At 54.2% G+C, this 26105-nt stretch overlaps 1 protein-coding gene across 1 annotated transcript in view; it reads left to right on the plus strand.

Moving 5' to 3' along the window:
* Positions 1–9909: 9909 nt before the first annotated feature.
* The window catches only part of LPCAT1 (lysophosphatidylcholine acyltransferase 1), a 60771-nt gene continuing 44575 nt past the window's right edge, over positions 9910–26105 (plus strand). Inside the window, exon 1 of the mRNA XM_007961144.3 lies at positions 9910–10175. Coding sequence (XP_007959335.1) covers positions 10041–10175 — 135 coding nt within the window. The 5' untranslated portion in view covers positions 9910–10040. The remainder of the gene's footprint in view (positions 10176–26105) is intronic.

The following is a 26105-nucleotide window of genomic DNA, read 5'->3' on the forward strand; positions in this document are numbered from 1 at the left end:
AGATAAAATACTAAATTAATCTAGAAGAATGCAGTTAAAGAGTAAACAAAAAGACCAGATAAGACAATAGAAAACAAATAGCAAGGTTGCATATTTAAATCTAACCATATTAACACATCAAATATGGATGATCTAAACATGCCTATTAAAAGACAAAAATTTTAAGATTAGATAACAAAGTAAGATCCAACTCTATGCTGTATACAAGAAGCCTTCTTTAAATATAAAGCCACAGAAAGATTAAAAGGATGGCCGGGCGCGGTGGCTCACGCCTGTAATCCCAGCACTTTGGGAGGCTGAGGCGGGCGGATCACAAGGTCAGGAGATCGAGACCATGGTGAAACCCCGTCTCTACTAAAAAATAGAAAAAAATTAGCCGGGCGCAGTGGCGGGCGCCTATAGTCCCAGCTACTGGGGAGGCTGAGGTAGGAGAATGGCGTGAACCCGGGAGGCGGAGCTTGCAGTGAGCCGAGATTGCGCCACTGCACTCCAGCCTGGGCGACAGAGCGAGACTCCGTCTCAAAAAAAAAAAAAAAAAAAAAAAAAAAAAGATTAAAAGGATGGAAAAACAGGCCACGCAAACACTAAACATAAGAAATCTGGAGTGACTATGTGATATATCAGACAAAGTAGCCTTCAGAACAAGAAATGTTACCAGAGGCTGGGCACGGTGTCTCACACCTGTAATCTCAGCACTTTGAGAGGCTGAGGCTAGCAGATCGCAAGGTCAGGAGTTCAAGACCAGCCTGACCAACACGGTGAAACCCCATCTCTACTAAAAATACAAAAATTAGCTGGGCATGGTGGTGCGCACCTGTAATCCCAGCTACTCGGGAGGCTGAGGCAGGAGAATCACTTGAACCTGGCAGGTGGAGGTTTCAGTGAGCTGAGATTATGCCACTGCACTCCAGCCTGGGTGATAGAGTGAGACTCTATCTCAAAAAAAGAAAAAAAGAAAAAAAATGTTACCAGAGTAAAAGAGAGACATAACATGATGATGAAAAGGTTGATTCACCAGGAAGACATAACAATTTCAAATATGTATGTACCTAATAAAATAGCTTCAAAATATATGAAGCAAAGACTAACAGTATTGAAAGGTGAAATAAACAAATCCACAATTATAGTTGGTATTTCAGTCATTCATATAACAGTAACAGAAAAGCACAAAGATACAGGAAGCTTGAACAAAGCTATCAACCAATGGAGTCGACTGGCGTTCATAGAACACACCACACAAAAACAACAGAGAGGCCGGGCGCAGTGGCTCAAGCCTGTAATCCCAGCACTTTGGGAGGCCGAGACAGGCGGATCACAAGGTCAGGAGATGGAGACCATCCTGGCTAACACGGTACTACAAAATACAATGAAGGGTGGCCTACTCCTCCACACCTGTGGGCGTTTCTCGTTAGGTGGAACGAGAGACTTGAGAAAATAAATGAGACACAGAGACAAAGTATAGAGAAAGAAAAAGTGGGCCCAGGGGACCGGCGCTCAGCGTACAGAGGACCCACGCCGGCACCCGTCTCTGAGTTCCCTTTGTATTTATTGATAATTATCTCTACCATCTTAAATATAAGGGAGTGGCAGAATAGGATCATTGTAGGGAGAAAATCAGCAGTAAGACATATGAATAAAGATCTCTGTGACATGAATAAGTTTAAAGGAAAATGCTGTGCCTTGAGATGCATATGCAAACATCTCCATAAACCTTTTAGCAGCATTGCGCCAGCAAGTCCCACCTTTTGCTGTGAGGCGGTTTTCTCCTATCTCAGTAAACAGAGCATACAATCGGGTTTTACACCGAGATACTCCATTGCCCAGGGACGGGCAGGAGACAGATGCTTTTCTCTATCTCAACTGCCAACAACCACCAAGAGGCCTTCTTTCCTCTTGTACTAGTCCTCCTCAGCACAGACCCTTCACAGGCTGGGGGACAATCAGGTCTTTCCTCTCCTACGAGGCCATATTTCAGACTATCACATGGGGAGAAACCTTGGACAATACCTAGCTTTCCTAGGCAGAGGTCCCTGCGACCTTTGGCAGTGTATGTGTCCCTGGGTACTTGAGATTAAGAGAATGGTGATGACTTTTAATCAGCAAGCTGCCTTCAGGCACTTGTTTAGCAAGGCACATCCTGCACAGCCCAAAATCCATTAAACCTTGAGTCACCACAGCACATGTCTCTTGCAAGGACAAGGTTGGGGGTAGGGTCACAGATTAACAGCATCTCAAATACAGAACAAAATGGAGTCTCTTATGTCTACTTCTTTCTATATAGACACAGTAACAGTCTGATCTTTCTTTCTTTTCCCCACATACAAAAAACTAGCCGGGCGAGGTGGCGGGCGCCTGTAGTCCCAGCTACTCGGGAGGCTGAGGCAGGAGAATGGCGTGAACCCGGGAGGCGGAGCTTGCAGTGAGCTGAGATCCGGCCACTGCACTCCAGCCTGAGTGACAGAGCGAGATTCTGTCTCAAAAAACAAACAAACAAACAAACAAAAAACAACAGAGAACCCTATCTTATAATATGCATCTCAACAGTCTTAAACACAGTCTATAAAAGGATTGAAATACAGAGTATCTATTGTGACCCCAAATAAATTATAATAAAAATTAACTGGAAATTCTCCAAATATTTGGAAATTAACACATAACAAAAAAGCCACATGAATCAAAGAAGAAACCACATGGGAAAAAAGAAAGTACATTGAAAACTGACTAAAAATGAAAAATCAGCATGCCAACATTTGTGGAATGCAGATATGGCAGAACTTAGAAGGAAATTTGTGGTATTACATGAGGCAGGTCTAAAATCAATGGTCTATACTTCCAACTTAAGAAAGTAGGAACAAACGAGCAAATTAAACCCAAAAGAAGGAGAGAAAAGAACATAATAAAGATAAAGACAGAAATCAACAAAAATAGAAAACAGAAAGGTAATATGAAAAAAATCAATGAATTCAAAAGGCAGTTATTTCTAAAGATCAATAACAAAATACACCTCTAGCCAAAGTGATTAAGAAAAAGGAAGAAGACACAAATTACCAATATTATAAATGTGAACAAGGGACATCAGTCTAGATCCTATAGATGTTAAAAGGATAAAAGGGATTATGATAAACAATTGTATGCCAATAAATCAACAACTTAGATAAAATGGACAAATTCCTGGAAATATCTAAATTACTAAAAAAACTTAGGTTTTTAGATGGAAGAAATAGAAAAGATGAATAACACCATATCTAATGAAGAATTCAAATTCATAATCTTTAAATCTTTCTGAAAAAGAAAACTCTCATTACAGATAGCTTCATTGATGAACTCTAACAAACATTTAAGGAAGATATAATACCAACCCTACTCACTCTTTATTTAGAAATAGAGAATTTGGAATACTTCCTAACTCATGTTTGAAAGACAGTATTATCCTCATTAGAAAGTCAGGCAAAGACATTAGAAGAAAAGGAAACTACAGTCAATATTTCTCATGAACACAGACACAAACATCTTTAACATAAATTTATCAACTTAAATTCAGTAATATATAAGTCAGTTGTGTAGTAGGGTTAAGTGAGGCCTATCCAGAAAAACAAGGTTGGTTTAAAATTGGAATATGAACCAATTTAATTCACCATATTCACAGGATTAAGAAGAAAATTTTAAGACAATCTCAATAGACACAAGCAAGATTTTTGGCCAAAACGATAAAAACTACTCAGTAAACTAGGAATAGAAAGGAACACCCTCATCCTTTTTCAGGGCATCTGTGAAAACCCACAGCTCACATCAAGACTGGGCACTGGGTACTAACAATCCCCAAGATTGTTAACAAGACAAGATGCCCAGTCTCAGCCCCCTGTCCAACATTCTGTAGAGGATGTCACAGTCAGTGGAACAAGAGGAAATGCAAACAACAAAAGGCATACGTGTTGCTGGTGAAGAAAGAAATAAAGCTCCTTATTCACAGGTATTATGATCGTGAAATGGGGAAAATCCTAAAGAATCTACAAAAAAAGTCACTAGAACTAATAAATGAATTTAGCGAGGTTAATGCATACAAAGTAAATATACAAAATCAGCTGTATTTCTATATACGAGCAACAAACTTCTGGAAATTGAAATTAAGAAGCAGTATCATTTACAACAGCATCAAAACATGAAATAGGAACAGAATTAGAAAAACCTATGTAAGACCTATGTAGTGAAAATAATGAAACATTGCTGAGGGAAATTAAAGAAAATCTAAATAAATGAGCTCTATACCATGCTCATGGATGGATAACTCAAAATTGCTAAGATGGCAATTTTCCCAAATTGATCAATAGATTCAACACAATCTCATTTAAAATCCCACCAACCTTTTGTTCATTTGTTTCTGGATACTTCAGTTTGTTGACAAAATGATTCTAAAATTTTGGCCGGGCATGGTGGCTCACACCTGTAATCCCAGCACTTTGGGAGGCCAAGGCGGGTGGATTACCTGAGGTCAAGAGTTCGAGATCAGCCTGGCCAACATAGTGAAACCCCATCTCTACTAAAAATACAAAATTAGCTGGGTGTGGTGGTACATGCCCGTAGTCCCAGCTACTCGGAAGGCTGAGACAGAATCGCTTGAACTCAGGAGGCAGAGGCTGCAGTGAGCCGAGATCAGGCCACTGCACTCCAGGGCAGTGCAGTCTAATTTCAAGACTTAATATAAAACTTTAGTAATCAGGATAGTGTGATGTTGGCAGTTGCAGATGTATAGATCAATGGAACAAAATACGGAATCCAGGAATAGACTCAACTATACATACATGGCCACTTAATTTTTTTACAAAGTTGTCAAGGTAATTCAATGGAGAAAGAATATTCTCTTCAACAAATGGTGCTGAAACAGTTGAATACTCAGACGAAAAAATCTGAAACTAAAAAAGCTTCTGCCTCTACTTTACTTTATGCCATGTACAGATGTCAACTTGAAATGGAATACAGAACTACATGGTAAAGCTGTAACTATAAAACTTCTGAAATAAGAAAATCTTAATGACCTTGATACAGGTAAATACTTATAAAAGAGGATACCAAAAACATGATCCCTAAAAGAAAACACTGATAAATTGGACTTCATCAAAATTTAAAATATCAGTTCTTTGAAAGACACTATCACTGCTTAACAAACTCATCTCAGTGACTGAAAACCACCACAATGTTCTGTTTGTTGTGATTCTGGGTTCTCTAGGAAGTTCATCCACTGTACATGATGGGGTCCCTCACTCTGGGGCTGTGCACTCCTCAGCTGGAACATCCACAGGTCCTCTTGTACCCTGGGGTCTGTCTTCATACAACCTCTACAAGTCCAACACAATCAATAGTGGTTCTCCATATAATCCATAGTGTCAAGAGTAATTTTTTTTTTTGAGACAGAGTCTCGCTCTGTTCTTGCCCAGGCTGGGGTACAGTGGCGTGATCTTGGCTCACTGCAATCTCTGTCTCCCAGGTTCAAGCAATCCTCCTGCCTCAGCCTCCCGAGTAGTTGGGACTACAGGAGTGTGCCACCACACCCAGCTAATTGTCATATTTTTAGTAGAGACGGGGTTTTGCCGTGTTGGCCAGGTTGGTCTCGAACTCCTGACCTCAGATGATCCGCCCACCTCAACCTCCCAAAGTGCTGAGATTATAGGCATGAACCACCGTGCCTGGCCCAAGAGTAATTTTTGAAATGATTATTATACCACTGCAGAAGTAGGAAGCATCAAGGAATTAACAAAAATATAGAATCTTTATGTAGAAAAATTTTAAATGCTGTCAAAGCGCATGAAGAAGATCTAAATAAATGGTGGAATAACCAAGTTGGTGAAAAATAGTTCTCAAAATTGTAACGTGTCCATGCCACGTCATCCATTTAAAACAATGTTTTTTGTATTTTCTAGTGCTTTGAAACCTTGGAGCCTTGCTGGTCCTCAGAGGGCCCCTCCCAGGGCCAGCCAGCTCTTACTGAAGTAACCTTCTTATGGAACAGGGAGAATGAACATTAAGAATGAAGTAACATTCTTACTGAGGTACCCTGTACAATTAATGTGATTCAAAAGGAAGCTTCCAGGGGGAATTTTTAGCAACGGGGACAACTGCTTCCAAAATTTGGATGGAAAAATAAAATTCCCTGAATTCCTACTACAATTCTTGAGAAGAAGCTCCAACAGGAAGGAACCCCCTCTGCACACTGTTGAAAGGTGTAGTCACTGAAGCAACCGGATGCCACCACGGGAATAAATGAGTACACAGACTGGTGGGTGAGATGGGGCAGCCAGAAGGACCTTTAGGAATCCTTCTGTTCATGCTGGAAGTGGACCCACAAGGGGGAGTCTATGATTGATACCTGGTGTTGAGAATATCGGGTCTCCATGCAGAGAAAAAAATCTTCAAGTGGATTAAAATACAACCATGAAAGGCAGAAATGAAAAAAGATGTTAGTAGAAAATGAAGGAGAACATCTCTTTCTATCCTAGAGATAACTCTAAAATTCAAAAATTAAACCAACAACACAAAAATACCCAGCCTCACCAGAACAAGCAGGTACCTCGTGTTCTCAATGCACTTGGAGTATAGGAAACACCTCTCCGTGAATCTACACTCGTAAACCAGAAACAAAACCAGAGCAAGAAGCCTCAGGGGTGTGGTTACCAGCCCCAGGGAGCTGTGGGGGGCTTCCAGGAGGTTCCTGGGAATCACAGTGGTGACTCCTTTTGTAGTTAAACAGCCCTTAGGGTAGTTTTCCCAAAACTAAGTCCTGATGATAAACTCATTTTTCCCCTGCTACAGTGAGAAAACTGCTTATACCTCCCCGCCCAAGATGAGCTGCTCTTAATCAAGCTTCCAGAACCCTCCAGGTCTTAAGAACATTCCATTACACAGAAGAACCAAAGTCTGAGTGTGAAGGACCGGGGTGGGCTGAGGAATTTCCTTGCTGCTCCTCCAGGCTTGCACTGATTTCCCCATAATCACCCGCTCCTCTCCACCCCTCACAGTCCCCAGGAGAAAACTGACTCCTGCATACAAGAGTGCCCCAGCTCCCCACCCTCTGGGCACATGCCCTGTGGACCATCCCACCCCTTTCCAGCTGCAGCAGAAAAGAAGTCCCCACGCCGGACCCCAGGCCCTTCCTTCCCCTGAGCGCTGGCTCCTTCCTGACTGAGATGGGCCCATCACACCCCCTCTCATAGGGGTTTTCAACATCTCCTGTGAGGCTGGCCTGTTGCCTTCCACCCAGGAACATGTCCTGGGCCCCTTCCTTGAGCTGCTGCCCTGGATCCCAGCCTCCCGCCAGGCCTCCACCTTCCTCCTCCTGCCCTTCACGCTTCCTCCTTTCTCGGGTAGCTGGGAAAGAAGCTCTGTAACTCCTGTCCACTCCACAGCACCCTGCAGGGTAGTGGTCTCCACCGCTTGCTACTACCACTGGCTGGCCTTCCCAGTTCTCTCCTGGCCAGTCCTCCTGGAAGGGGCAGTTCTGTGGACTCAGCCCTTCTGGGGGCCCTCCGCTCCTTGGCTGCTCTCTGGGGCCTCCTTGGGTTCTGCTTGGTGAGGAAGAGTGTGCCCCAGTCCTGCCCCCTGCTCTGCTCTGCCCTTGGCCCTATCTCACCCACCCTCCCAGCTGTGCCCCCTTGTGTACTGACCCCAGAGCTGGGCCTCTGGGCCTCCTCCAAATGGTGCCTCAGTGACCCAAGGATCCACTAAGCTTCTACACCAAGGACACGCTACCCATAGAGGCTTCACCAAAAACCTCTGCTGGGAGAGGGAATCCTCTTTCCACTGACCTTGGCTCAAGGACAGCCTGCCGACCCTGCTTAGATTGTGGGGCAGTATGAGGTTCTTCCCCCAGTCTCCCCACCTCCTTCCCTGGGGTGCAACTCACTTTGCACTGCACTCTGTAGGTTAAAGCAGAAAAAATTTATTCTCTCCCAGTCTGGAGGTCAGAAGCCTGCGATCATGGCGTCCCAGGGCCAGGCTCCCTCTAAGGGCACTAGAGAGGACCTGCCGCAGGGCTGTCCAGCTCCTAGGAGCTGCTTACCTGTAGCAGCAGAATTCGGCCTTCCCGTGGAGCTCTCTCTGTGTCTGTCTCTGAGTCCGAATCTCCCCCTTTATAGGGACACAAGCCATTTCAGACTAGGGCCCACCCTAATGACTTCCTCTTAACCTGATCATGTGCAAAGACCCTGTTTCCAACTAAGGTCGTGGCCACAGGTGCTGTGGGTTAGTACTTGTGCTTCTTCTGGGGACACAGCTATGACTCTCTGGCAGCTCTCCCCATTGAATCTGGCTCCGCACCATCTCCAGCAGGCTTCCCCTCCACCACACACCACTTCCTGGCCTGTGCTTCTGGAAGGACCCCACTTTCATGGCTCTCCAAGCCTGGTCCTGAGGCTGCTCTCATCCCAGGACTGGGACACCCTAGGGCCCCTCCTCTCCAGAGCACTCAGGCAGCACGTGGGGCTGCCTGGATCACTGGGGTGCAGGTGCTGCCCTGTGGCTGGCAGGCTTTGTGTCCTGGGCTTTCTTGATGATCAGTTCTGTGAGGAGCCTTGCATGGCCTCGGGTGCTGGGTTCTGGTTTCTGGTTTCGGGGATCAGAGCAAGTGGCCACTAAAAGCCCAGGAGGTGGTTGCAATGCTGGTGGCGGGGCCACAGAGCTCACCCCATCTCTGTGGGTGTGGCACTTGGGACAGGTGCTGCTGCTAGGCATAGGCTGGGACTCTTACGGGGCAGGAACAAGGCCATGCAGCGGGTCTGGCCTGCCAGGGCCTTCTCTCTGCATGTTACGTGGATGGCACAGACCCCTGGCCTTCACCCAGGTCTCAGACACAGAAGAGTCTCTGCCTGCCCACTGCACTATGAGGTCCACAAGGGCGCAGGCAGGGTCATTGGAGGGATCGGGGCATTCCCTGGCATCTGCTGAGGATGGGGCCCAGCTGAGGCCTGCACAGCAGTGACATACCCAGGAGCCAGGACCCTTGGGGTTTGGCCAGGTGACCCAAACCGGCTCTGTCTGGGTGAGGTCCAGTGGCCGTGCAGGAACCAACAGTGCCAGCCGGGGTGAGGAAGCCGTGAGCACTGTGACCGAACGCCTGCGTGGGTTCTTAAATCCATGCGTGTTCACCCGGAGGCAGAAGCCCATCCCACTCTCGCCCTGGCTAACTACGGGCCCCACCCTGGGGCTCCTCACAAGGCTCCCGAGCACCAGAGGCAATGCCCGAGCCAAAGGAGCTACGGGTGGAAAGGGCTGGGATCCCATCGCAGCCCCTGCAGAACCAGCTCGGACAGTCAGGGCCCCTGTGTGCACCTCCTGCCTGGGCCATCCCTGCGGGGCCTGAGGCCTGGGAGGTCCTGAGATCGGAGGGGTCCTGAGGCCTGAGGGGTCCTAAGGTCGAGTGGCCCCCAGGCGGGAGTCGCCAGGGCTGAGGCGCGGCTGGAAGAACCTCCCTCAGCCCGGGGCAGCTTCCAGGGTCGCCGGTGCGAGCTAGGAGCACGACGAATAAGAAGAATGGCTGGGCCTTGGCCGAACAGCCCTGGGCTCGGCACCCAGGGCCTGGCCCGCCTCGCGCGCAAGCTGGACGCGTGCCCGCCCCTTCCTCCGTCCCCGCGAGCAGGCGGGCCGAGCGGCGGAAGGGGACGACGTGGCAGCCTCGCGGGCCCCGGAGACCTCCCTTTCTCCCGGCGCAGACCCCGCCGGGGATCCCTGTGCTGCAGCGGCTGCAGGAGGCACCCCCGGCCTCCCACGGCCCAGGCCCCCCACCGACCCTAGAGGACCCTCCAAGGCGCGGAACTCACGCTGGTGCGGCCCCTGCCGGCCGGCGGGAGGCGAGGCTTCCAGGAACGCCCCGCCCCTGCCCCGCCCCGGCCGGCGCCCCCGCCCCGCCCACGTCACCTCCCGCGCCTGCGCGCCCAGCCCGCTCCAGCCGCCGCGCATCCTCGGCTCGCGCCCCGAGACCCGCGCCCAGCCAGCCGCAGCCCCACTCGGCGCCCCAGGCAGATCGGCTGCGCTCGCGGCGGGACGGCGCGGCCATGAGGTTGCGGAGATGCGGACCCCGGGCCGCCCCTGCCTCCAGCGCAGGGGCCGGCGATGCTCGGCTGCTGGCGCCCCCGGGGCGGAACCCCTTCGTGCACGAGCTGCGCCTCAGCGCCCTGCAGAAGGCCCAGGTGGGTGCCCTGGGCGCGCGGCCCCAGGAGCCGGCGCGGACGCCAGGGATGCGGGGACCAGGGAGGCGCGGCGGAGGAGGGGCCGGGGAGGGGGCCTGGGGCGCGGCGCGGCCCTGCGAGCGGCGGCGCCTTCTCTCCCCGCGGCCGCCCCTCAGCCCGCGTCCCCGCCGCCCGCACCCGATGCCTCGGTCCCTGCGCCGGCTTCCCGCCGCCCGCACGCGCATCCTGGTCCCTCAACGCCTTCCGCGGGGTCCCCGCTTCCGATCCCCGCCCCGCGTCCTGCTCCTCCCCCCAGGCCCCCGCACCTTGAGCCGGGCCCACAACCCTTTCTCTGCCTCCCAGAACCCCGACCTCGGCCCCCGCGGGAGCCTGGACCTGAATCGCCGGTCCCCGCGCTTGTCCCTGGTCCGGGCCCCGCCCGCCCTGGCAGGCCCTGCGCGCAGCCCGGGGACTCCGGAGCGGCTTTCCCGGGACGCGGCCCGCGGGCGGGAGGGGACCGCGGCGCTGGGTGAGCCTCTTGTGCGGGGCCTGGTGGTGCCCGGGACTGGGCGCGCAGGCGGTGCGGGTCCCCTGTAGGCGCACGGGCCCTCCTACTCTGCGGCCGTACGTTGCCTTCTGGGGTGCCTGCTTCGCTCCTGTTGTAAGGGATGCTCTCTCGGGGCTGGTCTGTGACCAGAATGAACTTTATGCAACCTGGGCTGCCACGTGGGAGGGAACGGTCTGCTGAGATCTTGCGATCGGACAGTGGTGAGGGGAGACCCGGGGGCGTCGTGGGGAGGGGGCCGCTCGCTGCAGGAAACTGCGCCGGAGATGTGCTGGCTTAGCCTGGCTTTTCCCGCTACCTGGCTGCCAGCTGGGTTTGCAGTTGCCTGAGATCCACTCTCAAGAGGACCTTACTTTTGACTCCAAAATAATTCCTACAAGCAAGCACCGCTTCGGGGCCTATGGGGCTGTCAGGTTTATAGGGAGCACACTTCCAATTGTGAGAATACAGTTTCCGGGGAGATGGAGATGTGTTCATGCATGAAGTACTTTATCCGAAAGAACACTAAAGTAAAAAGTTACTGATGCCAGTCTGAGGTTGTTATTTTCCCAGGACGCCTGCTTTAGCTCAAAGCCCCTTGATGCGGCTGGTCCTCAGGGTATGGAAGGGGACGGGGAGCAGGAGAGCCCGATGGTGCCGCCCCTCCTGGTGACCCACGGGGTGAGGTCATCCCCCAGCTTGGCTCCCAGGCCCTTCGCCGCTCCCCCCCCCCCCCAGCCCCCCGCCTCCGGCTCCCCCGGCTCCGTGTGTGTCGCAGCTGGACCCTGGGGCTGGGGCCGTGCCGACCCCTCGGCCACTGCTCTGCCTGGCCCTCCCTCTGCCACATGCTGTCAGCTGCCGTGTGCTGTGCCCCTCGAAGGAGGATTTGGGACACGGTCACTCATTTTGTGCCCCTCAACCATTCCTCCTCTTCAGTCCTCACCCCCACCCAGCCACCAGGCTCTCTACCTGGATCACTCCCAGCGACTTTTTTCCTCCTGCACTCTGCTGCTCGGACCCTCAGCCCTGACGCCCCGATGAAATGTGAACCCCCGCTGTGGTTTCCAGGGCTTTCGCAGCCCTGGTCCTGCCCCAGCTCTGCCTGCATCAGGCATGTTCTCTCTTCCTGCCTTTCCTACTCCCTGCTGACTCCCTGGGGGAAACATCAAGACCCTCCTCCCTGGAGGTCCCCAGAGGCGACTTTGTCATCCCTGTCCTAGTTGCAGCCCCCCAGTTGAGGTGTGTTCTGTCCAAAAGTGTGCACCCGCTGCCCTGGCGAGAAGCAGGGCAGAGACTCTCATGGGTAGGTACAGATGTCAGGACAGAGCCAGAGTGCCCAGCCCCTGGGCCTGCTTTCCTCCCCGGGACCTCAGAGTGCAAGCTGCTCCCAGTGGCTCTTGGGCAGGGGGTCATCGGGAGGCTCCTGGTCCCAAGATTGAAGGCTTCGGGCAGCTGTTCTCCCTTGGGCCGAAGCCAGGCAGAGATCCTGGCTTTAGGTGTTGGGGCCCCTGAGAAGAAGGGGTTTTGCTTCGTTGTCACTTCAGAGGCCCCATCTGAGTAACTGGGTGTGTTTGTACACCCAGTTGTGTCTGCTGGATGTCTGCAATGTGTGGCTTGAGGGTATAGTTTGTAAATGTTCTCGAAACATTTTGCTTTTCACCAAGCATTGCTTTGCAAAGCTTTTACTTTTATGTAATATATTCTTGTAAAGTTTCCACAGAGTGAAATAGCCTATCTTTTAAGCCAAGAGAGCCTTCTTCCCCAAAGAAAGAAATGGGTCCAGTAGTTCCTGACATACTCCAGAACCCTCAGGAACCCAGCTAAGTTCCTAGTTGAGATAAACCAGTGACTACCTGCATTTACCTGTGAGCATTTGCCACCTGGGAGGGGCTGCTGTGTGCTTTGGATTAACACCACGCGGGGACACCTCCCCAGCCAGCCCATCTGTCATTTAACTACAGATTGAATGAGGAGCTTAACTACCTCTTTGGACAGAAAACAGCATATTAAGATCTGAAAAGAGGTATCAAAGCCGTCAGGGTCTGTAATGCGTGCAATGTTTTAATCCCTGGGCTAAAGCAAGGATATAGATTTAGCAGAGAGCAGTGAATAGTATATTGTAGGATCTCGGTGAATTCAGCTGAAGTTCTTTGTAGTCACACATTCATGTATTGTTTTGGAGTCATGAGTGGCTGTCTATCACCCAGGGTTTTCTCGGTACTTTCCTTGGAGGCTGTGGGTATGAGTATTTCCCACCCTGGTTCTGATGCATTTTCCCCATTTCTGAAGTCTTCTGCTACTCAGAACCAGAGTCGGCAAGAACTTACATTCTGGAAAGCATAACGCCTTCCTGTGCACCTTGTAACGGAGTCCTTGGACGTGTGTCGCTGTCTCTGAGTGGAGGAGGCTGCTGGGTGCCCGCCTGCCCACACTGGCTAATCCACAGAGAGGATTATGATGAGGGTTGAGTCCAGGGACAGATTTTGCCCCTCCCTGCCTGGTGGCCCTGCATGGAATTTACCCAAAAGTGGGCCATCTTTTTCTCCATATTTTTATACAAATGCCTGAGTTGTGATTTTTTTAAACAAACTCAGGAGCAGGACTCTGCCCTCTCAGCCTCGCTCCTGAGTCCAGCGTGGCCACTCCCGAGCAGGAAATCATGTGCCCACACACCTTGCCAGGTTCCTCATGTGGATGGCTGTGTTTGTCGTGTGTTCTTGACCCGTGGTGCCCTCCAGGCACACATGCACAGGGATGGAGGTTCCTCAAGCTTCTCTGAGCTGCTCCTGCTGCCCATGGGGTCCCCGGATGCTGTCTGCCTGGGTTCAGTAAGACCAGCTCTTGGCTCAGCCCCAGTGCTGGGCAGTGGGTGTGGGGTGTGGGGTGGCCCAAGGAGCCCTGGGCAGCGTACCCAGCGGGAGCACAGGGCAGCCACACCCTGTGGAGGATGTGCAGGAGAGTGCCTGTCCCTTGGGGAGGGTGGAGAAGGCCAGGGCTGGACAGGGCCTGTTCCCTCCCTGGATGCCTCAGAGGCCTTGGAGACGGTGCCAGGCCCATGGCCCCCAGCTGCCTTCTGATGACCTGGGTGTGATGGTGCCAACTGTTCTGGCCCAGTAGAGGCCCAGGGATCATTTTCCCGTATCCTCGCCTCTGGTCACTGTCATCCTTCACCCCAGGAAGCACAGGTGAGGACACAGAAGCCCAGGTGCTCTGCCGTCTCCCAGGCAGGGAGGGCAGCATGGACTGTCTTAGCATGGATGCCCGCCCTGACCTCACAAGGAGCCCTGACCTTAGGGAACTGGCTTTTTTTCTCAAAGTCATTGAGAGCGTTCCTGTAATCCTGTCTAATTTGCTGAATGGTGCACTCGTGAAACAGTTGTGGTTAACTTTGCAGAATGGGAAAGGGGATTCAAAATTGGAAAAGACTTTACTTTTCATTTTTTATAGTATTCTGTCCTAAAACTTGGATTTCTAATATAAGTGTGTGTATAGGAATATGTGTGTACACACATTCATATGAGTGCATACACATGTATATACATGCAAGTGTACACAGACATCCACATAAGCATACCCACATACACACAGAAACGCACACACATAGTTTTGTTTTACAGCTGACAGCAAAGCACCATCAGTTTCATGCGGAAGCCCATGATCGTGGCCCAAAGCTCATCTTAAATGGATACTGTCTTTGCACTCCTGTTTCATTGTGAGAAAGAGTCCTTTATCTTTATATTGTCAGCACTCATCTGTGCCAACTTTTAAAACTCTGCAGCTTCTGGGTCTGTTTCAGGATGCGAGGCTGGCGTGAGCCATGGAGGTGCTTTCTTCCCCCACACATGTACCCTGCTCTGTGCACTTCCTGCAGGCACGGTTCCCTTCTCAGACAAGTGAGGTGGCACCTTCCCATTTCCAGACAGGAGATGACACCCAGGGCGCCTGCTTTGCTGCCTGTGGTCGTGGCTCCGGAACTCTAAAGGAGCACATGTTTTTATACATTTCAGAATGATGCTGGCCTCTTGCCTGGGGCCGGCCCCCTATCATCGTCGGCGCTGGGGGCCCGCTCCTTGCTCGCACTGGAACATGGGGCCACATGGGTTCTGCTCCTATCTCTGCTTGCTGTTCACAGCTGCGGTCGGTGCTGGACGCAGCAGGTGCATTTTAAGTTTTTACTATGCCCGGGACAAAAAACCTGGGGTAAGACATCAGCTCTGTCTTATATTTTTCTCTTTTTTTGCAGTTGTGTTTTTTTTCCCCCGCTTTAAACCACGCATTGCCTTTTCTCTGGAAGGCGTCCAGCCAGTCACCCAGCCCAAGCCCTTCATCCCATGCATGGGGCCACGGCGCATCCCCTGCCCTGTGGGACCCAGGTTCAGGAGTGGGTAGGCTTGAGAGAGGCTGTAGGGCCGTGCTCTGAGTGGGGTGGGAACCCCGAGGCATCCATCAGCCCCGCGGTTCAGTTGTGCGTTAGTCCGTGTGAGCCGTCACCAAACTTTGCAAACGCTTCCTCTCTGTTGTCCACTTTCTTTAATAAGAGGCGGCAGGCGGCCCACGACTGCATTCAGAGTGTTCCGGATGCAGCTCTCTTGAGCCCTCCGACCTCGTCCTCTCGTCCCCTCATCCCCTGTGTGGGGAGGCACTGGCAGGGGTGGAGGCTCCTGTCTGGGAACAGCGGCCTTTTCCAAACCTTGATCTTACTCTTGAATTTCACACGTCCCCTCTGTTCCTATGTGAACTGTAGTCTTTAGAAAATGTCAAGCTGTGATCACTACTTGCTTCCATTTCATTTAAATCATTTCTTCCTAACATTGGTATTTTTTGGCAATTGAATTATTTGTTTCTCATATAAAAATGTTAGGATTTTGTGCCTGAAAAAGTGGCCACTCAGGAGACCTGCTGCAGGAGCCGGGTATGGGACTCGACTACCACACTTGCTGGGTGTCTGGCCCATGCCCAGTGCCTCCTGTGCCCGCACGGGCAGAGCGCCCTCAAGTGCTGGGAGGGCCCTGGCAGTGGAGAACGTGGCTCCCTCTCACCGCTCTTGTCTAAGAAGGCGCCCTGGGCTGTGCTGCTTGGGCATGACTGGTTGGGAGTGTCCAAGCTAGGCTTCCACGAAGTCACCCGTCTTGCTAAGCCATGTCCCTGCCTCTGACACAGAGACCGCAGGAGGAGCCCTTCTGACCTTCCTCTTCCTGTTTCCAGGGCCCTCATCCCCACGCGGCCCATGACAAAAGTACCATGGTTCTCAGAGTGGCCAGGGGCCACCACCATCGCCTCCGAGTCCTGTGGGCCTCCTGTGGGTGCTGGGGCCCCTGACAAAAGTACCATGGTTCTCAGAATGGCCAGGGGCCACCACCATCCCCTCTGAGTCCTGTGGGCCTCCTGTGGGTGCTGGGGCATGCTTACCATTCCCAGTTACTGTTTCCAGCATTGCCAGTGTAAACCTTTAGTCTAGGTGTAAATCATTTTGAAAATGAACCCGGGAAAAAAGCATGATGCTAGGCTTGTGTTTGGAAATAACACTATTTTTTAATGTGATCAGTGTTTGTCCCTCTGAAACCCACATCCTTCTGCAACCCTGAGGGATACTTGTTATATTAAAACCAGTGCATCCCTGGCTTCTCAGCTGTGTTCCAGCAGCGTGAGCTTAGTGTGTTAAAGGTGAGGGCTATTCTTGAACTTATATCACAGTCAGCTCCCAGCTTCCCTCAATGCGGTCTTTCCTCTGCTGTGGTTGGTGGCCCTCCAACCTCGTCCCCGTCCCCTCGTCCCCTGTGTGGGGAGGCACTGCCGGGGTGGGGCTGATACCTGGGGACAGCAGCCTTTTCCAAACCTTGAATCTTGAATTTCACACTTCCCTCTTAGAGCCAGAGGAGTGAGTTGTTTCCTCTTAAAAGAAGGTATTTGCCACATACAAGCTTTAAAAAAAAAAAAAAAAGGAAAGAAAGAAAACAGTCTCCCAGTTCTAAGTGTTTTAAAACCCTTGGGGTAGAACCAAGGCTGGGCCAAGGTACTGGAGGGCCAGGGCCCTGGAGCCAGGGAGGGCTGGTGTCCAAGCACAGACAGCGGGGATGCCACCAGGCTGGGCAGGCGTGGATCGGACATGGCATGCCTGGGCTCCTTAGGGTGGAGTCCCTTTGCTCTCCTAGGCTACCCCGCAGGGGTCAGATCCACCTTTCTGCAGCAGCGAGTCATTGCCCCCATCAGGGCAGGGTCATGGTCACCTCTGTGCCGTGTGAGTCATCACTGTGACATCCTCATGGATCCCGTGCGTCCACCAAGCTCAGCACATCCCAGACTAGACCCGACCTGTCCCTGTGCCAGGTTGTCTTTGCCCAGTCAGGGGCCCCAGGACCACGTGGCGCCCGTGCCTGTGGGGAAGTCTCTGTAAAGAGCAGGCTCTCCTCTCCCTCACCTTAGAGCCATCCAGGTCATTTCTGCCTCTCCCACAACTGCCACCGGGCAGTGGCCTCCAGCCCCCAGCAGCCCTCCCCTCTGTCCACAGCTGCACATCAGGCCGGTCACCTCTGTCCCTCCCTGCACTCAGAGGAGTGGACATACTTGCCAGGGCCCACTCCCCTGCCCACTCCCGTTCTACCCACTGGCCAGCACCAGGGTCCAGCCTTGCCACACAGACGTTACTGGTGGGCCAGGGGCTCCCTGCAGCTGGGGGGAGCAGGATGTCCTGGGTGGAGGGTCTCCCACAGCCGGGGACAGGGCCAGGATGTGCATGGTGGGCTCCCTGGAGGTGGTGGCACAGACCCAGAATTGTGGGGACAGAAGCACTCCTGCAGCTTGGGGAAGTGGGGGTGAACCAGGATGTTCCGGGGGGCCCCCTGTATCTGCCTGTAGGGTGGAGCAGGGTGTACAGGGCAGGCCGGGGGCTCCTGCAGCTAAGGGGGCGGGACTTGGGCCAGGATGTTCTGGGCTGGCGGCCCTGGGAGGTGGGGGAGGGTCCCAGGATCTGTAGATAGTGCAGGGCAGGGTATACAGGGCAGGCCAGGGGGTTGGGCCAAGATGTTCTGGGGGTTCCCTGTATCTGCAGGTCGTGTGGGGCAGGGTGTACAGGGCAGGCTGGGGGCTCCTGCAGCTTTTGAGGGCTTGGGCCAGGATGTGCTGGGGGGGCTCCCCATATCTGTGGGCATTTCGGAGTACGATGGGCCGGGCACACTGGGGACTCTTGCAGCAGGATCCCCTGATGTGTTGGGGGTGGGGCTCCCACCACAGGGGGCTTGGGAGGTGCTCTTCACCAGGGCCTCGTTACAAGCAGAAAGTACCAGGGCTATCTGGAGATGTTTGTTAAACAAATGCGAGCAGCTAGAAATGCCACGGATCTTGAATTTCAGGATTCTTTTTACTCAGACCATGCGGGAGATCCGGGGAGACTGGCGTTTCCCTGGGCCACAGCTCCCGAGGGTCTGTCTCAGGGCCTGGGCTGAATGGGAAGCCAGCTGCCTTGGGGAAGGGTCCCCTGAGGGAGGTGCAGTTCCGAGGTGTGTGTGACGGTCCTGTTTTGGCTGGACATGGAAGGCGGGGTCCTGGCGGGGCACGCAGGTGCACCTTTTTGTTGGAATGGTCCCAGGAGCCTGCTTCTCCTGAGCCCCCCACGATGTGTCACTATCTGCAGCACCCCCATGGTCCCCAGCCCCCGAGGTCCTTGGATACCAACAGAGCGAAATGCTGCTGCAAACCTTGGCCTGGCCGTGTTGTAAGATCCTTTCCCAACCTCGGAATTAAAATGTGCAAAATGTGCACCTTGGGGGTCAGGGTGTGGGCCTTTGGTTCACCTTACCACCTGTGGGCCCCATCTGGACTTTGAGTCCCCCAGTGCGGAGCAGACCCCCAGTGTCCTGGGACACAGGCTGGGGCTCAGGAATGACCTGTCGAAGGAGCAGTACCTAAGAAACAGGCTGTGTTTCACGGCGAGTGCTTGGCACGACTCTGCTTGGTGAAGCTGTGGGACCCGTGCACCTGCGATGGCCCCTTGTGCTGCTGTGGCTGCATTGCTGGCATCTTGACCCTGTTTGCTGTTTTTGGATATCGCTCAATGGGCAGATGAGGCTGGGCCCTCCCTGTGCCTGGCCTGTGCCAGGCCCCTTGTCCTCAGCATCTCCTGTGCTTCTCCTCCCCTTGGCCTCGAGGACAAAGCTGGTACCTCCCAGGAGGGCCCTGGCATCTCCAGCCTCTCCCCAGCCGCTGGTGGTAGGGGTCCTGCTCTTGGGCTGCCCTTCTGGCCCCGTTCTCATTGGAGCTTCTCCACTGCTCCTGGGGCTCCCGCCTCCAGGGCCTGTTTCTGCACGTGGGAGCTTGATACCTTGAAAGCTGCCTTCCAAGGAAATGTAATCACAGGTGTCCTGCCCCACGAGTGAGAACCTGTGGAAATAGGTCAACTGTAACTGAGTCCCTGCAGCCTCCAAATAGGAATCTGCAGCCAGTTTCTGCTTTTGGAGCTTAGCCTGTTCCCACAGTGGAACGTGTGCAGCCCAGAAGCTTACACCTCTCAGAGTTTCTGCTCCCTTTCCTCCTGTGTTCTTCTTGCGAGCAGCTGCCGTGAGCCAGGCCCTGCAGGAGCTGAGTCCTCGGGGTGACCAGGCAGCAATGGAAGGGCCTCCCAGGCTGCAGCCTAGATTGTGGTGGAATCTCACCTCTAGAATGTGGGGCTGCAGGTTGGACATAGGGGACCTCATATGTAGGGACCCAGAGGGACAGAACTCTGGCTGGGAGTCCCAAAAACTTCAGGGAAGGGGGATTTGTGCAGAGCTTCGCAAGTGAGGAGGCATGAGGACTGTCCAGGAGAGCGTGTGGGCAGGACCGGGAGGCCAGCCTGGGGACCAGAGGAGCGGCTCCACCACCTGCCTGCCATTGGTCATCTTGAAGCAGGAACTGGGGCATCGGCTGTGATGCTCACATAACCACCCTGCCTGGGCCCTCCCTCCATGGGACTCTGCACTCTCTACTCCTGATTTCTTAGCTGAGCTTGCACCCCCACCCCACGCCCTTTTCCCACAGGCCCACACCTGGACGCCTGTGTGTGCCATCTTGACACGGGCTGCACCCGTGCCGTCTGAGCCAGGCGGTGCTGCGGTCTCCGTCGGTCTCATTCTCCCTGTACCTGGACACCGTTTGTCCAGAGTGCACATCGCAGGTGCTCAGGAAGTGTCTGCAGAATGAGTAAACGTGTTTTCTTTCACACACCTTTTTACTAGTTACTTACCAACAGCACCAGGGCGTGAGCACTGTGCCCTGTGCTGGCATCATGGGTGTGTGCCAGGGCTTCAGGGAGCCCTTAGTCCAGACAGCAGAGCCCCCTGACGGGAGGAAGACTCCAGGTGAAGGCGTGGGCCATACGTAGCTGGTGCCAGCGGTCCCGGGGCCTTCCCTGTATCCCGGAAGCTGGCTGGCAGGGGAGCTGGTTGGGTGTTGATGGGGGTTCTCCAGTCACAGGGTGTCATGGTTTAGGGCATGGCCAAGACCAGACTGGCTTTGATCCCATTCAACACTGCAGCATCCTCGTAAGACGCCCGTGGACTGGAGTGGGTTGAAAATGGTAAATAGAGTGGTCTAGGGGAATTGCTGTGCTGTGGGACTGCGGGACCGATTTGCAAATTCAGAGGGAATCACTGAACACACTGTCATCTCGCAGGCGAGAGCCTCGGGTAGGCGACGTGCCGAGGATTCTGGTGAGGACGGTGGAGTAGAGATGACAGCGGCAGGAGGCGGTGTGGCTGGTTGAGGCTTTGAAAGGAAAAATAGTTCAGTTTTAGAAAAGCTATATTTAATTTTAGATTTGAGTGGGAGAGCGAAGAAGAAACAGCTTTATAAATAGCAGTCAGCACGGGTTCTGGGGGAGAGGGGTTCCTGCGGGGAGGCGCAGATCCTCCTGTAGTCACACGGGGTGGGGGTGAAAAGCTCCAGAGTGCGACCTCACCGAAATTTAAGGTCAAGGAGACAATGGGTGTTCACAGGGGTGAGAAAAAGAAAAGAAACCCAACATAAATTTGGCAAAAGATGTATATACATTTATACAAATGAGCAAATGACGCAAACAGAAATGGGAATACCCGCTAAACATCAAATATTCCTCCTGATGAAACTGTCCCGGTGATGTGGCCTGCGCTCCTGGCAGCCCTTCCCGCCTCCTGCAGGTCTCACCTGGGGTCTGCAGCGCCTGGAGTGTGGGCCGTGCCTGCAAAGCTAAGAGCGGTTGTGTATGGAGAGAGAGCCCACAGCAGTGGTTCGCGATGCGAGTTTCTCACGTTTCGCGTCTGCGTTCGGCGTCGTAACTATGAGAATTGGTTGTGGGCGTGACTGCTGATTCTGTATTTGAATGCAGCGTTTGGTTTGGACCAGAAGGCACGTTACATGAATAAAGGTGTTTTGGTGACTGGGGAGACAGAAGAGGAGGGCGTTTCCTGTCGCTGCCTTGCTCGGGGTGTGTCTGTGGGTGCTGGACGGGAGTGGGTGATTCCCGAAGCTCCCGCCAGCTCTCAGGTGCCGAGGGCGGGCTGATGGAAGTGCCAGCTCCGTCCAATGGGAGGCCTCAGAGAACTGCTGTGCTTTCAAAAGTTGTTCTTTCTCTAAAAGTAGAAAGCAAAGTAAAATTAGATGTACCTTTTTCCTCCTGCACGTGTCGGGGGTGGCCCTAGGATCTGAAGTGCTCCCAGGTGGGTCTGCTGAAAGTCTGTGAAGGCCATGTGGGGCCTCACACTGCCCAGGGTCCTTCGCTCGTTCCCGGTTTTTGGACGTTGTGTCTCATCTAAATCAGGTTACAAATAGCTTGCTTTCTGTTAATTCCTAAGTAACAACAAGAGCAACCAAGATTGCTCCCTGAGCAGTGGGTCCTGCCCACCCCCACCAGCCTCGAGGTCTTCCAGTTTCTGCCTCTCGCCTCTTTAATCTGCTTTGGGAAGCCTGTGCCCCCTGAGGACTTGGGAGGACCTGGAGATGACTGAGGCCAGGCCCCCGGGGTGGCCTTCAAGGACTGCACAGCCCCAGAAGCTGCCGTTCCCTTCGCTTCCCGAGGAGCCCTGGCCTCCCCAGTGGGACTGCACTGTTCTCCAGCTGCCCTGCCGGATAGGGGTCGATGGAGGTTTGGGCCCCCTCTCTCCTGCAGGAGAGCCAGCCGTCCTTAGTGGTCCCAGTTGCAGAAGGCTAGGAAGCTGTCTGAGGGAGTGGGTGCTGGGTTCATTTTGCAGGGGGTACCAACAGGAGTTGGTGAGAGAGAAAGTGGGCCGTAGGAATGGCGGTGCCCTGAGAAGGGAAGGCTGGAGCGGGGCCGGGTAGGGCTGGGTTTGGGACATCGGCTGGTGGGATGGTAGGTTGCCTGTGGGCCCTGCACACTGGAGGGGGCTGAGTAGCAGCTTGAGGGCATCAATGTGATGGTATTGGCCACCGCCCAAGGGCGTGAGAGTGCACAGAGCGGAGGGGGTCCCGGGCCTGTGGATCCCCTGCCACCTACCCACCTCCCCCAGGGTGGCCCCTGTACTCCAGCCACCCTGCAGCCGTGGCTTGTGTGCTGACCTGCCGGCCTCCTGGGAAGGCTGCCCTGCTGTCCCCCTCTGGCCTCAATGTCCCCACTTGTACAAGGCTCCCACGGTGGGTGGGTGTTTTTGCTCTCTGGGGTTGGACAGGCTCCTGGGGCACACGGCCGCATCCCCTTGCAGGATTTTCTCTGCCTTTCCCTTGGCAAGTGAGGTGACCTTCTGGGTGACGTGCAGGAAGTGAAGTGTGGCCTGGCCTTCCCCGTCTCTACATCTCGCTCAGCAAATTCTAGCATGTCGCGTGCACTCCGTTCTGGGTGTGGAGTTAGCTGGTTTTGGGGCTGGCTATTAATGCGTTGTATTGTTCCTTAAACCGCGTCTTTGGGTCTCACCAGCCTTTCCTTCTGTTTGACACTGTCCATGAGCAGCTCTGGCTGGCTGCCACCCACTGCTCTGTTTTTCTGGACTGGGGCTCAGGCTGGGGCCTCCGGGCCTCTGGTGCGTCCCCTCAGCATCTGAGGGTGGCCACAATAACGATGCTTCTGTGCCCTGGGCCGCATCGTGCCCTGGCCTGCAGTGTCCTCAGGGGTGGGGGAGCCCACAGGTCAGGGCACCTGCTAGTTCTGGACACCCTGGGCCCTGGTGCTGCCACCTGGAGGCCGGCTCGGTGGGCACTGGGCCTGGCAGCCCCTCGCTGTGCTGTGCCTCTCCCCACCCAGGCCCCGCCTAATGCGTGACTTCACTCCCCAGTCACGCACTTCTGCGTGTTCCTCTGGGACCGGGAGCCTCGAAGATGCTTGGGTTGCCATTGAACGTTGACCTAGTGGCACAAGGCACCAGCCCTGTGCTGCTTCTGACCTCAACTCAACCACCTCGGGATCCATCCCTGGTGCCCTGTGTGGCTTGGAGCTTCTCCCTCGACTGGCTCGAGGTGCTTGTTGCACAGGTGACCCCCGACTCACCTGTCCCCCATGGCACCCTGGGTAGCATCCCGCCCTGTTGCCACTAGTGATGAAATCCACGGCCTGGGGCCACCTTCCCGATTGCCCAGCCCATGTGCTCAGCTCCTGGGATGCCTGCTGCCAGCCTCAGCGAGGGCCTCCCTCCCCTCCAGCCCCTCTGAGGCACCTTGCTCTGAGCGGCTCAGGTCGTACCTGGGCTCTCGGTGGAAAATCCACTAGAGAGAGGCTCCCCAAGAGGCGGTCTCCTGCTGAGCCCAGACATCACCAGCGTGGTGCCCTGGACGGGTTGTGACAGGAGGCCGGTGCCCGCCCTCCGCACACCTGCTCTCCTCCTCTTTTGAGCCGATGGAATTTCTCAAAGGAGGGGGATGCAGAGCCCTCTCGGACATAGGAGTGCCTCCCAGGGCTCCCCAGAAGGGTGGGCGCTCCCAGTCTGTCCAGCCCAGCGCAGGTTAATTTGGCAGCAAGGTGTTTTACCAGAATCTTTGTTTCACCTTCCGCAGAGCCCACCTTTCCCAGTTCCCACTGAGCACCTCCCTCCCTCCCGGGCTGTGGAGCACCTGGACTCCCAGGTCGTGTGCTGTGGGATAAGGGGCATCAGCCCTGACCCGTAGGGCTCCCAGGAGCAGCCTGCAGCCCCCACCCCCGTGCCTCCCCTCCCTTCTGCTTCACTCTAGAGGAGCATCTTTCCTCCGTGGCTCCGGGTCTGTGCTTTTCGGTGCTTTTCGGTGCCCTCCGGAGATGGGGTAGACTGAACACTCCCCCTGTGAACACAGTCTCCCTCTGTTTCTATGAACAAATCGGAAGCGTCTGAGAGGCAAAGACGGCCCAGGATGTGGCTGTGGCAGCAGCCCCTGGACAGCAGGTGCCCGTGTGTGCTGGCGCTCGCCCTCTCACCGTGGGAGGAGTGAACGTACTTTTGTGGATTTGCAAGTGCACTGTCACATATCCTGTGGAGTCGGGATAATTTTTTCCCCAGGATTAAAGCAGCAATGTCGGGATGCACCTTCAGGAGGGAGGATTCCTGTGATCTGCCTCCACTGCGCTAACCGTAGAGCTAGGGAGTGGCTGGCACTGAGCATCTGCCACGGCCGCCTGTGCGGGGTGACGCAGCCCCGCGTCCTTCGAGTCTCCGGGCCCCGTCCTTCGGGCAGCCTCCCCTCCACCCCTGCCTTGTTGCAGGTGCATTGGAGCCCCTCGCTGACTGGGGCACTGCAGTGTGACATCCCCAACACGCGGGTTCGGAGGGGCCGCAGCATCACTGCGCCTGGTGGGCCTCACCAGCTCCCCTGCCGGGCACCACGATGGTGTGAGTGCACACGAGAGGGACCACATGTTCTCTGGAGACCTTTGTGTCTTTGGGTTCAGCACTGATTGTGAAACGCCGGGCGATGCTGGGGCCTGGGGCTGCTTTTAGCCCTGGTGGCCTTGGCAGAGATGAGGGAGGGGTTTGCCAGCTGCCTGACATCAGAGAGCCTGGGCCTGGGCATTGTGACCACCGGTGCCTTCACCAGAGACTTCCAGAGAGTTCCAGGCGAACATTAGGATGGCCTTGTTTACATTTAAACCAAGAGTCATCACTTTTATACTTTTTGTCATGTGAAATTTCAAACATAGGTCAAATGTCTTTCTCAGCTCAGGCTTCCCTAATAACATGCCTCAGACGGGGCTTAAACCACAGACACTGTTCTCTCACCATCCTGGAGGCTGGAGGCCGAGACGGAGGCGCAGCAGGGCTGGTTCCTCCTGAGGCCTCTCCTGGGCTTGCAGACGGCGCCTTCTCCCTGCATCCTCACAGGGCCGTCCCTCCATGGGTGTCTGTGTCCTCATCTCCTTTTATAAGGACACCAGGCAGATTGACTCAGGGCCCCCAGATGACCTCAATCTACCTTCATCACCTTTGTAAAGGCCCCATCTCCAGATACAGTCACGCTCTGGAGTCCTGGGGGTCAGAACATCAACAGGAATTGGGGAAGGGGAGCAAAATTCAACCCAGAACACCAAAGCAGTGATAATACGGTGGGCCTGGGACCTGCCCCCAGCCTGGAGAATGACGGTGTGTGGTCAGGCCGGCGTCACGTGCACTCCCACGGCGCCTGCCCTGCTTGGTGCGGCTGCTGTCACAAAGGACCACAGACGAGGTGGCTCTTAAACAGCAGACATGGATTTCTCACCGTTCTGGAGGCTGAAGTCCAAGATGCCGGCAGATTCGGTGTCTGCCAAGGACCCCCTCCCGGTCAGTAGATGGCACCTCTGTGTCCCCAAAAGGTGGAGGGGTGAGCGAGCTGCCTTGGGCCTCTGGTACGTGTGGATCAGGAGGGTCCTCCAGCTCCTCCTTGTTTGCTGCAATGGATTTGGGCTGTGTTTTGTGGAGTTCTCTGCATTTTCTGATTGATTGCATCTCCTGGTTTTCATTGGGGTTTTCTGGAAGCTGGTGGTTGCATCTAGACCCAGAGAGGGTCAGTTCCCACTGGTCTGCTGTGCTGCTCCTGCACCAGGCTCGGTTGTCTGCTGCTGGACCCCTGCCACGTGAGTGTGTGTGAGCTGGGTAGGCCTCGAGCCAGCCCTCAGGACATGAGCCTCTGCCAGCTTCCTTGATTTGGGCTGCACCGTGCTCCTGGGACTGCAGGCGTGAGCCCCCGCGCCAGGCCCCTGCCAGCTTCCCTGATGTGGGGTGCACCGTGCTGTCCCATCTTCCTTTCTGCATTTCCCACCCGTGACCTGGAGTAAGCCTGGCTGAGGACCCCCGGGCCTTCTGCTGGGAAGTGGTATTTAGCGGCCGCAGTCTGCACCAAAGCTCTCCATGCATGTGGGCAGGTCACTGCCTGGATGCCTTGGTCTATCGTAGCCAACTTTCAAATAGTTCAGACTTCAGACAAAGTTCCTCATAGGATTATGCTATAAACCCTCATTTATGGCTCACGCACAGGGTGACCATATTGCTTCCTCCAACTGGCATTTC

The sequence above is a fragment of the Chlorocebus sabaeus genome, chromosome 4 (assembly GCF_047675955.1).
Source record: "Chlorocebus sabaeus isolate Y175 chromosome 4, mChlSab1.0.hap1, whole genome shotgun sequence".
Lineage (NCBI taxonomy): Eukaryota > Metazoa > Chordata > Mammalia > Primates > Cercopithecidae > Chlorocebus > Chlorocebus sabaeus.